We start from the raw sequence: 18,111 nt of genomic DNA, 5'->3' as shown, positions 1-18,111 counted from the left end.
TTGAACTCAGGACCTCTGGAAGGATCTGAGTCTTAGGACCGCAGTCAGTGCTCTTAACCACTGAGCTCTTTCTCCAGCCCCCTTACTGCCCTTTCATATTTACCCTCTCCCCTTGTAACCTCACCCACAAAAGAAAATTAAAAAAACAAAATAAAACAAAATATAGAAAACATCTTGTCGTGGAAGTGTAGTGAGTCACAGGGTATCCTAGCACATACCCTTTTGCCCACACATTTTTACTTGAAAATGTTCCGTGCAATGAGTCTGGCTCAAGGATGCTGGCTTTTTCTATACCCTCCATCTCTGTCATCAATACTGGATCCTCACTGGGACTCTAGTACCTGTTGTTGTCCTGTGTCATGGTGATCCTGCAGCTCTGGATGTGCAGGATGGGCCTTTCGTATGTTCTCACAGTTCATGGATGAGGTGGATTTCGGGGCAGGCCAACTCAAGGTCCTGGGTCTCAGCCTGTGCGGTAGCTGAGCTGCTCAGTGCACCAGCTCTTCTGCACCCTCAGGACCAGCGTAAGCTTTTCAGCACTGCCCTGGCTCACTCATCCAAAGCTACAGTCAGCAAGGGGCAGGGCCAGCTCTCCTGCACCTGCGCCACTGCAGTGAGCTCTCCAGCACTGCCCCAAATGCTACTCCTGGCTGGCTCACCCATCCCAACCCCAGCAGGACCAGCTCTACTATGTTGCCCAGATGAGGTACAGAGCCTGCTCTCCCTAGTGCTACAGCCAGTGAGAGGCAGGGCCAGCTCTCCTAACTGTCTCAGGTGACAAGGTAGGGGTTCCCATACCACCTCATGGTAGGGGAGTGGTGGGGCCAGCCCTCCTGAGCTCAAAAGAACTTGATATTTTTATGCATAGCTGTAGTCTTTCATTGTCATCTCATGTAATGGAAAAATTGCAGGGATCTCTCTCGGCTTCCTTTTACTTAAGGCTGTTATTATGGTTTGAGTGTAAAATGTTCCCTATAGACTTGTGTTTGAATAATTTGTTGCCAAGGACCAACCTGGGCATAGAGAGGGGTTCTGAGAGAATGGGTGTCTGGGAGTGGAAAAAAGAATCACTCAAAGTCGAATCATGGGCCAAAGCTGGTGATTTAAATTCTGCTGAAATGGCTTTCCAGACTGTGTTCTCTCTCTCTCTCTCTCTCTCTCTCTCTCTCTCTCTCTCTCTCTCTCTCTCTCTGTGTGTGTGTGTGTGTGTGTGTGTGTGTGTGTGTATGTGTATATTCTGCTCTGTTCTAGTCAGCATTTTTTTTTCTATTCTAAATACTTTCTGGTTGAGACAGCTCTACTAGCAATAATTCTAAAAGGTATCCAGATAGTTCAAAGTCAGAAAAGCTGTTGTAAACAACTATTGGATCAAGACAGAAATCGTTATTGACCAAGTCAGAAATTGTGGTAAGAAAAATTCTTGAAGAGCTGTTTTGCTCTCCAGAGATCTCCAGAACACTCAGCTCTCATTGGAGAAAATTCTAGAGAACTCTCTTTTTGCTAGCTCATCTCATGCAGCCAAAAGCCCAATTTTATTTACATATTAATTCAGTTATTTATTCCAGGTTCTTTTTTGTTACCTTATGAATCAGCATCCTGTGACCCCAGCCCTTTTATTCTTAAGTGATAGCAAGCATACATTATTTTCTTAACATTTCAAAAGAATTCAGAGATTGGTCTGTCTTTGTTAACCACTGATGGTAAGTTAGTTGTGTGGGACCCTGCCCTGAAATTACCATTTCTACTCCCCCTGGTCCTAACCTTGCTCTGTCCCAGGCTGACCTTGAACACAGGAATCTGCCTATCTTTGTATCTTTCTGACAAGCTGGCTCATGGTATAGCTGTCTTTGTTCCTTTAGATTAGTGAAGTCCCTTACAATTCATATTTCATTCTTATATTTTGAATAGTTGAGAAATAAACACACATGCATATATACATATTCATATATATGTGCATATATACATATTCATATATATATATATATATATATATGAACTCATGTATTTAGAGCTCTTTTCCATAGCCTTAAGAACTGCCCTGAAGGTTCCAGTGTTTATCATTTTGTTGAGACATTAGCCACACTCTTGACTTCTGGATGTATGCTGTGCGATTGTCATGGCCTCTTTAACATTAACATTAACACTCCTTGGAGGAATGTGAAATATGTGCATCATCACACAAGCAAACCTTATGCCCACAGCAGCCTTCAACACTCCTGGAGGCTCACACCAGGGCCCTGTCCCAGGGGCAAGAACAATGTCACTCTGTCCCCACCAGGGCCATGCAGGGCTCAGCACTTCGTTGTGCTGTTCTGAAAGGTTATGGAACATTTAGGAGGTGGGGCCTTCCGGGAAGAAGTAAGTCAGGGGACAAGGCCTTGACGTTTTATAACCAGGAAAAAACTTCCTGTTCTCTTTCTTCCTGCTTAAAGATTTGAAGTAGCTAGAAACCTCCTGCTCCTGTTGCTATGCTTGCCCTACCATAATGAGCCCTTTTTTCTTTGTCCTTCTAGGGGTGAATATGTCAGCACATGGGGGTTTCGTAGTCATGCATATCCAGGTCATGGCGATCCTATAAGGCAAAAGAAATACATAATGGTTCTGCTTATTAAGCAAGTGGGTCCCAATGGTTTAATGATTCATTTTGTAGTGGCAGCATCGGCTGCTGTGTTGAGCTCAAAACCACAGAATCTTGTGAGATCCTGATGTATCACTGAGAATGCAGTTTGGGAACTAGAGCTTGATTGTCCCATTTCTTTGGCCTTTTCACTTTTTCTCAGTGGGATCCACAATCACAATTTTCTACCATGTAGAGGAATTTTAATCCAGCAATATGGCTGCTCTGGGAAGGGATCACGTCCAACAACCCATGTCTGTGTAATCTGGCTGGAATACAGACATGCCTTAATACAGACCTTTAAGGTAAAATTAGTTTGTAGAGAAAGTAGCCATGTTGGAAAGTGTTGTGTAATTGAGGGGCCGACAAAGTGATGAATCAGAGAAAGATTTGACAGAATGAGTCAAAAATAGGATATGCTCGACTCTCAGGAGGAAAGCTATTTAAGAGCAGCACAGGGACAAGGAGTCAATAGGTGGGGAACTGAGACAGTTGGGACTCTGCAGTGCAGTGCAGTGCAATGGAATAATTTGTTCGTGAATTAATGAAGTTCAGTGTAGGTCAACAGGGACAGTTGAAGCTAGATAATAAGGAGCCTGAAGATTAGAACAAATTGCCAGAGTTAGCTTGAGGTCAAGCAGAGCCAAGCAGAGCTGAGAGAAGCCAGACTGAATCAGTCAGCTTGGAGAGGAGTTTTGAGCTAAAACAGCTGAGTTGAACCAGCCAACCAGAGTTCAATAAGAACTAGAAAGAATGAGCATATTCAGCAGTAAACCTCTGAGAAAACAATTAAAACAGGTGAGTAGAAGATAACTTTACACACTACACATAGATCAGGACAACATTCCACAAATGAACACAAGTTAATGGCAATATTTATATTTATTTTTGCAACTTCTCAGATAAAAACCATTTAAGGAATGTTTGGTAAGGTGTTATTCTCATAAAAACATCTTTTAAAACAAGTGGTTTCCTATTTTCACAAAAGTTAAAATGACATGCAGAAAGAAGGTTAGTTTCTTGGATAACACAGTACAGTTTTAGAAGACATTTAGAGTAAGTTAAGACCAGAGAGTAAGCTAATTAAACTCAAGTACACCACTAGAAAACTCACACAGTAGTAAAATATAAAAATCTACAATTATAAATATAAATTTGGTCCATGGAGACACCAGGGCAGTATTTACATAAGTTACTGTCACTCCTACTTCAGGTGAATACTGCAGTTGTAAAATGTTGAATATCATCGGGGATAAAGTGGTTTACTTACAATCTACTATATTAAAAGTTATATTTCTAGCAAACCTGATGATTGCTACAAATACAGCTAAAAATTTGACACTTAAGAACAAATATCTCCCAAGGTTGGTGTTTCCTATTATCTACAAATTTTTTTTGTTGTTGTTGTTAAAATCAATATGGAAAAAAATGCCACAATTCAATTCTTAGAAACATTGTAAAATTCAATCATTTTAGTTCAAACATAATAAGTGGATTACAAGAAGTCTTTCAAAAAGGCACACGTTGTTAATGGTGTCAATTTGGCAGCAGAATGAGTTACCGTCAGGTCATGGGAAGTAAACAGATAACAGAACTGGACTCATTTTTCTAAGTTTAGAAAGAGACACTGCTTGGATGAGGGTGGTCCTACACCCTTTCTGCGTCAGACTAAAGACTCCAGGCTTTCAGCTATATTTCCATCAGGCAAAGCTGCACCATTACTATCCAGGGAGGTGGATGGATTCTCTTCCTGCCTTGTGCTGACCAGGCTGAGGACCACTTTGTAGAGAAACTGGTACTGCTCCTGAAACACACGGGAAGGGAGAGTACAGACAGGAAGCTCAACAGAGGCATGGGTTTGCAAAAACCAGGCATGACTTCAGATACACTTTAGCACGGCTCATATAAGGGCACGGGGCTGATTTAACGGGCTCGTACTCAGCCGAGGCGCACATTCTATATTATTGCGTTGTATCTATTTGGTTAAACCCAAATCGCTTTGCAATAAGCAAATAGTCACTGAACGTAGAGAAGAAGGCCCTGCACATCTGACAGTGATAAGCTCTCAGCTCTTATTCCTTTGTTTCCTGGAGTTGGAAGACAATGCAGATAAACTTCATCTGTGCTCGGCATCCACAGCCTTTATAAAAGCGTCATCTTTCCTTTTTCCCTCCTCTTCTATTATACATCTGGGGCTGGTCTCGAACTCACTACGTAGATGAGGATGACCTTGACCTCTGATCCTCTTGTCTCTCTCTCCCAAGTGACAAGACTACAGACAAGTTTTTTTTTTTTATCTGATTTATCTGATGTGGGGAATCAAAACTAGTTCTTGTGCTTGTTAGGGAAGCATTCTACTGAGTTATATCCCCAACCCTCAAAACTCAGGGTCTTAGTTTCCTTTCTTTAATTGCTATGTAATCCAATGTTTCTGTCTATGGAAAGTGCTCAACAATGGCTGTTTTCTCACCAAGGAACAGCACTTCCACAAACACACTGCTCAACAAATGTTTTTCAATCCCTGTGATTTTGTCTGGCTTGATGGTCTGCCTTGAGAAAAGGGGTGTCATGCTCCCCAGAGATCTCCCTATGAGTCCCTTCTCTGTTCTCAGCTAAGAAGCTGACAGTGACCCTAAGACGCTGACATCCACCCAGGACATTCACCAAGCTTTCTATTCTTTTGCCAAAATAATAACAACTTTCAGGTTATTTCTAAGTGAAACCTTGAAACCAGCAGTGCTGGCTGTGTCTCATTCTTTACTGTACATGTCTTTTTTCTCTTAAAAAGCACCCATGAGTTAGTTATTTGTTGACTTCAGAAACTGGGTTCGGCTTCAGGAAGAAATGAATAGGTCTTTGAGATATATCTCTGGCTGTTCTTGGAAGCCTCAACTTGAACCTCAGGAATATAACTCTTCAGTTTGCTGAACAAACCCATTCATTGGTAATTCCACTACAGGTATTTTTAAGCATCACAATGAATCTTATGAAAAGGGTACCGAGTGACTAAAAGTTTTTTTTTTTTATCTGCCAGTCTTCTGTAAAGTTCATACTTGTAATTCAACTTGAATGCTACAAGTTAATAGTACCTATCGGCCTCTGTGACCTTCCTTTTGTGTGATTAAAGAAAAAAAAAAACAAGAGCTTTAGTAACATCTAGGGAGTGATATTTCAACAGTGAAAGGTGAGGTCCATCACTTACAATGTCAGTGAAGACTCCCGGCCTCATCAAATTGATCATCTTGGCTACTTGGTAAACATCCATGGAGTTTTCTTTTTCTAGTTGGTGCATAAGGGTTGTGAGAGCACAAAATGTCCCTGCTGTTACTCCTCCATGCCTTGCAGTAAAGAGACAGCAAAGACTCCATCAGACACATCAGGTACATTCGGAACCCAGAGCACACAGCCTTGAAATGGCTTGTCTTTCTTTTTATTGTGTATAGAATTATTGTTGAACTTGGGGCAGGGCCAAGTGTGCCATTAAAAACCAGATCCTTTATAAACTATTTTACTGTTTGATTATGCCTCATTATTGTTATTCTTTGAAAGAGGCAGGCAGAAAATGTTTGGCTGAGGTTATAGTATATAAACTACATACCTTACAGAATAGGTATTTAACACACAATGCTGGCCTTTCTTATTGTTATAGATGCAGAAGAAATTATGAAGTAAAGATTGCTCTCTTAGGCAAAACATGAACAATTACCAAACAATAGTCATTTTTACTCCTTTCTCAAAAGAAAAAAGCTACGATGTGTCCTACGTTAGTTTTTTCATGTCCAGTACTGAAACACTGTCTCATCTCAACAAACGCTTCCCCATACAGCCTAAGGGCAGATTCCAGTGTCCAGACACAGGAGTTCTGCCTTCACCAGGAGTTACAAGGGAGGCACAATGTTCTCTTTTGATGATAAGCAGCTAACCCACCCTGGCTGGATCAACACACAGACACAAAGCATCAGGCTGATCTGCAGACAATAGAGCCATGCACATATCCAGAGGTATCAGTGACTAAGACCATGAGACTTACTCATCGTGAACAATCATGGGCCCATCTCTGTTAGCAGCTTCTTCTTTGATAATACTTATAAGTTCAAATGTTTTACTAATGGGACTATCTGGATTTGGCCATTTCGGGCACTGAAAATGCCTTACTTCCAGCACATAATCATCCTGTGAGAAGAAAGAACAGATCAATGTTTTAAAAAGAGTAATACTGGGCTAGTGGCAGTTTATCGTGAGTCGGAATAAGTGGAAAATTTAGAAACCAAAGCTGGATGATAAAAATAGTGAATGCTTTATTTGTAGTTCATCCTGGATTGTGGAAGGAGAAAATCATTGCAGTGGGATATTAACCACGAGTAGATCCATTCACCAGGGTAAAACATTATCTCCTGTTTAGGCCTGTGTATATGGCTGTACATGTGTACACATGGAGGTAAAAGGTTGATATTAAATGTCTACAAGTTTTCTCTAGCGTACTCTCTGAGACAGGATCTTTTATCTGGAGCTTACTGGCTTGGACTAGACTGGTTGGCCTAGCAAACACTTGGTATCTTCCTACCTCTACCTCCCCAGTACGCCTGGGCCTGGCTTTCATGTTAGTGCTTGGAATTGAACCCAGGTTCTTATGCTTCAGGGGCAAGCTCTTTATTGACTGATTCATCGCCTCAACCCCTCCCTTCTTATGTAATGGGGGAAGGGGATTGTAAGGTGGGACTGAGAGGAGAGGAGGGAGGGGGGCTTTGATCAGGATGTAAAGTGAATAGAAATAAAATAATGAAAAATGTTACTTGTGAGTGAATCATGCTAATACTAATAAACCATGAAAGTGTGCCATAAAGATGTATCTGCACTGCTCAATTTTAAGTTACAAAAGGGAATCTTCAGTGTTAAAATGTGTTTGGAAAAGAGCACAGAGAACGCGTCAAACATCAGCAGCACTCAACAGAATGAGATTAGACAACACAATAAGAAAACCTCTGGCAAGTGGGTGGATGTCTGTTTTGAACTTCAGTCTCGATTTCTTTTTGTGGGATTAACCAGATGATGCGACAGTGAAATAAACCTCTGATCTCCAGTTTCCTAAATGAACTTAATGAGATGCTCTATTTAAAAACAAGTGTCTCAGGATCAATTTTATGTAGTAACCGTAAACTTCCCAAACTACCAAAGTATTGCTAACAAAGAAAATCGTGACGGGAAATTGGCTTATCTGATATCAAGAATTATTATAAGCTAGAATGAAGGCATTTCCAGGTCAGCAGAGAGATTGACAAGGAGCCCACGGAAAGGAAGTAGTATTGCTAGAAACAAGTCCATACACACAGTCATACCAGATGTGTGCCTGAACGGGTACTGCTGATCTGTGAGCACGAGGTCACTAGGACAATAATAATATCACCTGGCAAATAATGAAGGCGCACTCTTGGCTTGCACAATGCAATACAGAAACTATAGGAATATTAGAAGACATTTAGCAAACAGTGCTATGTAGGTAAGTATCAACTTCAGACATATTTTATTTTGGTTCTCAGTTTGGTTTTGGTGCAAAGACTAGAATTTAGATATCCTTGAGGGCTAAACATTCATTCTGCTATTGCACTGCTTCCTCAACCCCAACAGGATTTTTGAACAGTGAATCCTAAATGGTAGATTCTTCCTAACAAAATGCAATGGGGAGGGCAGTAAAATCCACATGGCTTAAACTTGTAAATTTTCATTTACATAAAATTAAAAATGTTAAAATTATATAAAAGAATATTTGCAACATGTGTAGCTGGAAAGGAGCTGATATGTAGAATATAAAAAAGCCCTCACGCAAGTACGTAAATAGAATTATAAGGTGCTAATGGAAATTTGGGCCAAAGCCCTGAGGAACCATACGAGTTATCAATGCCATGGGCAATACATTTTTGGAAAGATATTTACCTTAATTTTCAGTAAGGAAAATTAAAACTAGTGAAGCAAAATAGATAAGTAAATAAATAAATGAATGAATAAATAAATAAAAAACCTTTTCAGCCTCAACATAAGCAGTGCTGAAGAGGTTCCAGGTTTCTCATGAGCTGTGAATCAGAAGGTATCTCGTAGGACCACTTTAAAAACAATCATAACACTGGAAAACTGAGGGACTTCATTCTCAGTAACTTATAAGGGATCCCTTATAAGAAACATTTTCATGTAGATGAACATATTCAATCAGGTACCATTTGAAATTGCAAATTTTTGAACAAAACAAAGTGAAGCAGAAAGAAAACAAAACCAACTTTAAACAAGTAGTACCCCAATTTTGGATAGGAAAAAAAAACGCCCTGATTTGTTGACAGTGGGAGCAAACAGATTTGACTTTTGCCCAATTGTGTAAATAAATGGCATCAATATTATAATGAGGGAAGGCAGCAAATATTTGAAAACATCCTCATAATTTACATAAGGGTCAGAATATAAGAACAACACAGTCTAAAGAAAACAGAGATAGAATTATTATTATTATTAATAATTATTATTATTAGATAGAATTATTAAGTAAATCCAGAGATCAGCAAACACTAATTGGAAAAGTGGCCACTATATTTGAAGAGAGGATTGGATGGCTGAGTGAAAGCATAAAGGATCTTGGTCAAAGGTCAAGGCTGTGTTCCTTTATTGAACTCAGTAGCCAGCAGATCACCTAGTGTATCACTTTGATATATTTTATATAACTTATGAATATTATTTTATTATGTAATACTAGATACGTTAAAGATCATCCTTATAAAAAAATAATTAATGGACTCCCAGATTTTGACTTTGGACATTTAATAAACTTCCCGGAAGTTGAAATGAGTCTGGTCCACAGCATAAACTTTTACCTCTTTACTGAACTCAAGAGCTATGACATGTAAGACACAGTTAGCTATGACGTGCATGAAAATGCCTACTTCATCTTGCTTTCCTGACCACTGCTTTAGAACTACCCCTCATTCCCGGTCCGGCTTTCTGGAAATTCAGACATCAATGTCATTTGATTTATATAACTGATGCATTGAACTGGAATCAATCCCAAATACTTATTGTATGGTGTGTTTTCTGTATAACACTAGGAAAAAGCAGTATTTCCTAAGGCTGAGGTAGGTAATGGGGGTGGTCAGAATAACGCATTTGACAAGCAATGGGTATCTACTGAGTATCATCTTAAAATAGCCTTCTCACTACATGGACACACCTATGGAAGAAAGCACCACAAGGTAAGTGCTGGTTCTAAAACAAGAATTATAATAAGAGTCTGAAAAGATAGGTCAGCAAGTACAAGCACTGACTGCTCTCCCAGGGAACCTGAGTTCGATTCTTAACATACACATGGTGGTTTACAACCATCTGCAGCTCCAGTTCTAGTAGATCTGACACCCTCTACTGGCTGCCATGGGCACTGCATGCATGTTGTATATAGACATACAAGCAGGCCAAAGACCCATCTATAGAAAAAAAAATCTCAAAGAGAATTAGAATTATTTCTGTTAGTTTGTTTATTTTTCAACCTATGTTCTATTGGCAACAAATCTGAAGTAAAAGAGAAATCTTTGCTTTTCTGTGTACACAGAAGTCAAGAATTGTATAGTTTAGCAAAAACAATTAGTAGTTTGATGATTCTGTAAGATTTTTGGAAGTAAAAATGATAAATACAGGAATATCTCTAGAACTGCCTCACTTTGTGCGAAATCGTAGTCATTTCCACTTCTAATAGATTCCCAAGTCACCACATGTCTTACACATGAGCAGGAGGGAAGTTATCCTCTAACCCATTTCCTTTCATACCTGTGTCGCTTCCAAGATGAAGTCTTGAACTATCAGTTTTTCCTCATTCGAAAGACATTTGTGTTCTTCAGACATAAGCGTGACTTTGAAGCTCTCGCAATTTATGGGCTCATCTTTATTTGGCCAGTAAACAAATTCATCCTCTGCCTGAGAAAGACCAAGGGAGAATATATAGATTTTCTTGAAATAGTTCATTGGTCTGATTGGAAAATCAGTTCAAATGCTCGGCAAAGCAATTTCAAATCAAAATTTTCTTTGAAGAACAAAATCTACCATTAAAATGTCCTTGAAATCTTAATGCAGATTGGATTTATGTGTGAAACAAAATCTCGCACAACCCAAACGAATGCCGTGGCATTTTGTGCTCTTGGCTCCTGGGTAGCATTGGTTGCTTCTGGAACTGCCAATTGAGTAGGATGACTAAAGAAAGGACTCACCGATTTCTAGCATGACTTGGAATCTCTGTGACTTTAGACAAATGAACTGAGTATGAGAGATCAGGATGACAAGTCCAAGTCACAGATTAAGTTTGACTGACTCTTTAGGTTTACAAACACAGAAGAGCGGATGTGTCAGTGACATTGTGGTCCTAAAGAGTTCTTTCCCATACGAGTTCACATTTCTTTTTTTAAAGTGAAGCTTTCTAGCACAGCGAGGAGAGGAAGTCCTGGGTTGCCACCCTAGCTGATAAGCTATTGGCAGGTGAGAGCAGCTCAGAGAGGGAGATTCATTCTTCTTTGGGGCTATGGCCACTTGTAGGATGCACACGTTCCCTGCATATTGCTATATCCACGCTTATAGGGTCAACAATAATTGTAGTAAGTTATTAAAAAAAACACATCAAGTTGGAAGAGGTATGTGATGGGAAATACATAAAGAGTTGGGGGGAGGGATGGGCCTACTTCATTGTATACATGGATGAGATCCTCAAAGCATCAATTTAAAAGTTTCCTAAATCTCTCCTTCATAAAAGAGCCTTGGTTGGCACTACTAAGAGGATGTAACTACTTCTTCAACTATGAATTTTGTGAAATTGTAAATAAAATAATAAAATAAAAAATGAGAGGTTTAGGCAGAGATTTCATTACAATACTATATATTTTATCCTAAACATGCAAATGAATGTGTGTAAACTGGTGTCATTTGTGTAGCCTTCCTGGTGTGCTTAAGCAGTGCCATGAATACGTATTTAGAAACTCAGATCTACTTCATTTAGATCTCTCATTCACTTCTTTGACCCAATGGAACTCCTTAACCAATCCAGTCTAGCAGTGCATGACTCCAGTGAATCTATTAGCTATAGAAAAAAAAAACAAAATGAATACTTTTCTTGTTTGTATGATAGGCTTCTGGCTATTGTAATATATTTTCCTTATAAGTAAGGAACAGAAAAATGACCTACCATGTTTTGACCATCTGGAATCATAACCACCAGCTGGGCATTATGATCCCATATCATTCTCCAGAAGTCCTTGATGGTGTGTAGAAGGGGGTGCTGGGTGATGATGAATTCATTGCTCTGGTAATAACCCTACAAAACCAAAGAACATAATAAAGAGCCCTGACATATGACTATGCAGAGAAATGTGTTTTCATGTTAAAGTATTATATTTAACTGTAGACTGAATGTTGAAATAATAATGTATTACAACCAACATTTACTGGTCAGTATCTACATGCTAGGTACAGTTTTCTTCCTATTCAGGAATCTGTGAGATAGAACTATCTTCATTTTAAAGGTGATTAAACTGGGGTATACGAAGTTAAGTGCTGTGGACACATTTACTTTAAGAAGTAGCATGACCATGTTCAACATCTTTAGTCGTAAGGGAAATGCAAATCAAAACAACCCTGAGATTTCACCTCACACCAGTGAGAATGGCTAAGATCAAAAACTCAGGTGACAGCAAATGCTGGCAAGGATGTGGAGAAAGAGGAACACTCCTCCATTGTTGGTGGGATTGCAGACTGGTACAACCATTCTGGAAATCAGTCTGGAGGTTCCTTAGAAAATTGGACATTGCACTACCCGAGGACCCAGCTATACCTCTCTTGGGCATATACCCAAAAGATGCCCCAACATATAAAAAAGACACGTGCTCCACTATGTTCATCGCAGCCTTATTTATAATAGCCAGAAGGTGGAAAGAACCCAGATGCCCTTCAACAGAGGAATGGATACAGAAAATGTGGTACATCTACACAATGGAATATTACTCAGCTATCAAAAACAATGACTTTATGAAATTCATAGGCAAATGGTTGGAACTGGAAAATATCATCCTGAGTGAGGTAACCCAATCACAGAAAAACACACATGGTATGCACTCATTGATAAGTGGCTATTAACCCAAATGCTTGAATTACCCTAGATGCATAGAACAAATGAAACTCAAGAAGGATGACCAAAATGCAAATGCTTCACTCCTTCTTTAAAAGGGGAACAAGAATACCCTTGGCAGGGAATAGGGAGGCAAAGTTTAGAACAGACACAGAAGGAACACCCATTCAGAGCCTGCCCCACATGTGGCCCATACATATATAGTCATCCAATTAGACAAGATGGATGAAGCAGAGAAGTGCAGGCTGACAGGAACCGGATGTAGATCTCTCCTGAGAGACACAGCCAGAATACAGCAAACACAGACGTGAATGCCAGCAGCAAACCACTGAACTGAGAATGGGACCCCCGTTGAAGGAATCAGAGAAAGAACTAGAAGAGCTTGAAGGGGCTTGAGACCCCATATGAACAACAATGCCAAGCAACCAGAGCTTCCAGGGACTAAGCCACTACCCAAAGACTATACATGGACTGACCCTGGGCTCCAACCTCATAGGTAGCAATGAATATCCTAGTAAGAGCACCAGTGGAAGGGGAAGCCCTGGGTCCTGCCAAGACTGAACCCCCAGTGAACGTGATTGTTGGGGGGAGGGCGGTAATGGGGGGAGGATGGGGAGGGGAACACTCTTAAAAGGGGAGGGGTAAGGTTAGGGGGATGTTGGCCCAGAAACCGGAAAGGGGAACAACAATCGAAATGTAAATAAGAAATACTCAAGTTAATAAAGATAAAAAAAAAAGAACAGTGGTATGTGAATGAATATTAAGATTCGTTCATTTGAAACCAAGCTGTGTGATTGACAACCCTAACATGACAATAAAGTGCACACAAAAGCCACCAAAGCACCGATCTGTTCCTCAGATGACCTAAATGCAGAAAGTTTTACATATTTATTTCTCCTGCAAATTAACCCAGTGGTTAGGGCTGAGCTCTGCTGCAAACCTGGGGTGCTAATTTTAGTGAATTTGTATTCTGTTGAAGTTGGTGAATGAAAATATATTTTATGTCTACTCATCAGCTCTGAATGGTGAATTTGGGACCCCGTATTTCCTTATGGATTTCGAATGAAGTTTCTTCAGTCCCAGCAAGGTATGCTGCTATGCCTCCGGCCATTAAAGACCGTGTGCCATAGTCATTGTATCGGACTGACTGTATTGGACAGATGCTGTTCCTGCATTCCGGAGCCCACTCTACTATTAATTCTAGTAGATTCTCTCATGATGTCTGTGACTTACCATAATATAGGATGCATTGATGTAGTCTGTGCCTTCCCCACTCAGGGATGAAATGCCCACCCTCGATCTTTCCACTGAAACACAGAACATTGCAGGTAAAGAAGCATACTCACAGCACGGAGCCATCCCCACCCCCAAGGACAACTCCCGAATGCAAAGTGCAATTGCGTTTGTCAGCGAATACCTTCGGTGGCTACTAATTGTTAAAGTTAAAATTTCCAATTTCTTATTAGACTTCAGGAATTCGAGTTATTTTTAATAATCAAATACTGGGTATAATTAGAACAATGTGACAGTAGACATAACATAATTAGTATACATAATTATGACTGAGAGACATAGAAGTGTTTTATCAGGAAACTAAAACACCCAGTTGGTTTTGCAAGATTCTGTGTGACTTACCGGGGATGATGGAGGATGTTCTGTTCTTCTCCCTGTTACACTGCTTCAGGGCCGTGGAGTAGTCACTCTGAAGAATATTTGACTGACTCAGAAGCTGACAAGGGAGGCAAGGAAATGTACAGGTCATTTCATGCACTTCACCCAGATCCCCAAGCACACACTGACACACCTCAAGGAAGAATGACATTTAATGTAAACATAGCCCACTCTTTAGATCCCAGGAGATTTTTGAAGGAAGCCCCTTTTGAGTGAAGTCCCAGAAGCCTCTCTGCTGGATTTCAAGCCCTTTGATTTTGAGAGAATCTTCTTGACAGCTTCCTCTGTAGGTGTGTCCTGATGGGTTCCTCTGTGGCTGTGCACCTTACATTTCTTCTACTTATTTTCACTAGTGTTAGTTATTGAATTGTTGGAATGAATCCTACAAACTACTTCATCAGGACAGGTGGTTTTCAGTCACTGAAACCCTAAATTCTATTTTACTGATACTACTCTATAAGTGTTTTATGCACACACTATCTTGGTATCAAATATTTATATATTCAATAAATAGACAGGGTTAGTTTTCCACTGAGATTTGTTTCTTTCTGCCAATGTTTAGAAGTTTTTGTTTCTTAAAAATCTGGCAAAGCCTTACTTATGTCCTCCTCCACAATCTCACTTACAGTATGTTTTTAAATTTAGAAAATATTTCTAGGGGGGCTGGGGATTTAGCTCAGTGGTAGAGCGCTTGCCTACCAAGCACAAGGCCCTGAGTTCGGTCCCCAGCTCCTAAAAAAAAAAGAAGAGAAAAAAAAAAAAGGAAATATTTCTAAATTATAATCATGATCCATTTCCTCAACTCTTTTTTTTTTTTTTTTTTTTTTTTTTTGCCCAGGCTGACGTCAGAGTTGTGGAAATCCTTATGCTTTAGCATCCTGAGTGTTGAGATTCCAGGTGTATGCCATCACCCTTAGCATGACTCTGCTGTGTTTGTGAATACTTACCCTTTCCTGCATCGAGGACATCTTAGAGGGTGTATATCCATTTCTAAGCACACACACACTGCAAACCAGTAAGGTCTTCCTGTTTTAGAACCCATTCCTTCCCCCTGTGTTTTCAGTCTTATCTCTTTACACTAATGACTTTTGCTAATTTGAATTTTCTTTCTTCCCCTCATTTTAAAGGAAGCTCATATATCTCCTATTAAAATACACTGGAGGCTGGGCATGGTGGTGCATCCCTTTGATCCCAGTACTTGGGAGGGAGAGGCAGGCAGATCCCTGTGAGTTCAAGGCTAGAGGTCTACAAATAAAGATCCAGGACAGCCTGAGCTACACAGAGAAACCCTGTCTTGAAAAACCAACAAATAAAACAGACCAACAACACCATCAACAACAATATCAACAAAAACCCACAATAAAATCAAAATAAGCAAACATAAAATCTGTCTTATTCTCTAAGTGCATATTTTTTAGCAGGTATCTTTATTATTTCTTTCAATGCCAAGTCATTCATATATATATATATATATAATTATTTGTATGTGTGCATGTGTTTATATGTGTATCTATCTCTTCTCTCTCTGAATGAATGCTACATACATTTAGGAGCCCTAACATCAATGTATTTTGCTCTAATTGTCTCTTCCTCTAATGGCTTTCTTGTTCCCCTGAGCTTGCTTCTTCTTCTTTCTTTTAAATTAATTTATTTTAGGTATATGAGTACATCATGGCTGTCTTCAGACACACCAGAAAATGGGGTCAGATCTCCTTACAGATGGTTGTGAGCCACCACGTAGTTGCTAGGATTTGAACTCAGGATCTCTGGAAGATCAGTCAGTGTCCTTAACTGCTGAGCCATCTCTCCAGACCTCTGAGCTTGCTTCTTGCTATGCTCTTTTCATTGTTTTTAATTTTTTTTCTTTTTCTTTTTTCTTTTCTTTTTTTTTTTTTTCCGGAGCTGGAGACCGAACCCAGGGCCTTGCGCTTGCTAGGCAAGCGCTCTACCACTGAGCTAAATCCCCAACACCCCTTTTCATTGTTTTTAACTCAGCTATCTGGCTTCAATGCAGTAACCATTGGAAAGGTCATTGGGGCTCAGGCCTGAGCTCTCCTACCCTTTCCACAAATGTTAGTAGTATTTGCTGTTTCTGTTCATTTTCTCCTCTTGAAACCTTACTTTCTTTGGCTTCTTTTGTTTCTCACCATCTCTTACTCTATCATGCCTTCCATTTACCCCTCTTATCTCCCCTCAGCCTTGCCTTTTCTTTTTTTCTTTTTCTTTTTTTTTTTAAATTGGCGTTTGAGCCCAGGACATGGTGTGTGCTAGGTAAGAGCTCTACCACTGGGCTGTATCTCCATCCCTTCTCCCAAGCCTTCTCAAACACCTCATCTTTAGTGACCATCTTATCCAGTTCCAAGGCTTCAAATAATCCTCTCCAAGCTGGCCAGTCTCTTTTTCCAGGCCCAATCTTTTACCATTCAGATGCATTGAGTTGCCTACTACACACATTGACTGAGGCACACACACTTCCTTGCCATATTGTCACATGATGCTCTGAAGAACCTAAGACTTCCATTTAGTAAGAAGGCCATCACCAGAAGTGGCTGCTTGACTATGCGTCCTTAGAGACACTATTCCAAATATACTTTTTATTTGAGGAGTTGGTCCATTTAATCATACAAGTCTTGCTACTATGCTTCTAGTACTCCAGAGTTACCTGGTTGTAGGTGTTATCTGACCACCTTATCCTCTACCACATCTTGCAAATGTGCACCTTCTCTCTTGAATTCTCTGTCACAGGAAATGACATCATCCCCTCCCAGTTAACAGAATCTGAGCAGCTATATTTGCCTCTTTTCCTTTCCAAATGTATTGCCCTATAAGCTAAATGCCAAGTCCTCTTATGGATGTAAACATTCTTCCCTAAATTATACCTTTACATGGACACCCACGGCATCCTTTTCTGCCACAGTGGTGCATTCCACAGTTTTGTGTTTGTCTGTTTTCTTATCTGTATCTTTCATCAGGCTGCAAGCACCTTGCATGTGCTCTTTTAATTGTTCTAAGATATATTTCAATATATATACAATATACATTAAATGTAATTCATTCTATGTGTATACATTTTTATGTCTGTGTGTGGGTATGCATACATGTGAGTTCAGGTATCCGAGGATTCCAGAAGTGGGTGCTGGATTCCCTAAAGCCAGAGGCACAAACAGTTATGAGCTGCCCTATGTCGATGTTGGAACTGAGCATGGGTCCTCTGCTAGAGCAGTTCAAATCTCCTAACTGCTGAGCCATCTTTCTAGTTCCTCCTAAATGTTTGTTTTTTGAGATGCAAGCTTATATTTTATGTGTGTATATGCATGTGAGTGTGTACCTGCGTGCATGTCTGCGTGCGTGCGTGTGTGTCTATGTGTACGCATGTGCGTATGTATGTGGAAGTTGGAGGTTGACATCAGGCATCCTTCTCAGTTTTTCTCTAATTGTTTCTTTGGACAGGAATTCTCTATCTGAACCTGGAGCTCACCAATTCAGTTAGTCAGATGAGACAGCAGAGACGCATGTGCTCCTGCCACAGGTCTGGGATTACAGGTACCGCACTATTTGTGTGAAACTTTTTTTCCATGAAGCTAGGCATCTAAATGCATACTCTCATGTTCATGCAGCTGAGTCATTACCCAGCCCATAAGTTTACAGTTTAGCACTAATCCCCAAAGCCTGGCAGCTAATGGCT

General features: G+C 40.0%; 1 protein-coding gene across 4 annotated transcripts in view; it reads right to left on the bottom strand.

Moving 5' to 3' along the window:
• Nucleotides 1-3,480: 3,480 nt before the first annotated feature.
• The window catches only part of Ptprz1 (protein tyrosine phosphatase, receptor type Z1), a 197,900-nt gene continuing 183,269 nt past the window's right edge, over nt 3,481-18,111 (bottom strand). For all 4 annotated transcript variants that reach the window (XM_006236137.5, XM_006236138.5, XM_006236139.5 and 1 more), the window contains 7 exons: nt 14,391-14,484; nt 13,989-14,062; nt 11,817-11,945; nt 10,415-10,561; nt 6,648-6,790; nt 5,820-5,955; nt 3,481-4,421 (listed from right to left, as the gene is read on the bottom strand). In XM_006236137.5, coding sequence (XP_006236199.1) covers nt 4,281-4,421; nt 5,820-5,955; nt 6,648-6,790; nt 10,415-10,561; nt 11,817-11,945; nt 13,989-14,062; nt 14,391-14,484 — 864 coding nt within the window. In that variant the 3' untranslated portion in view covers nt 3,481-4,280. The remainder of the gene's footprint in view (nt 4,422-5,819; nt 5,956-6,647; nt 6,791-10,414; nt 10,562-11,816; nt 11,946-13,988; nt 14,063-14,390; nt 14,485-18,111) is intronic.

The sequence above is a fragment of the Rattus norvegicus genome, chromosome 4 (genome assembly GCF_036323735.1).
Source record: "Rattus norvegicus strain BN/NHsdMcwi chromosome 4, GRCr8, whole genome shotgun sequence".
Lineage (NCBI taxonomy): Eukaryota > Metazoa > Chordata > Mammalia > Rodentia > Muridae > Rattus > Rattus norvegicus.
The sequence above is the reverse complement of the archived record's forward strand: the minus strand, read 5'-3'. Positions and strand labels throughout refer to the sequence as shown.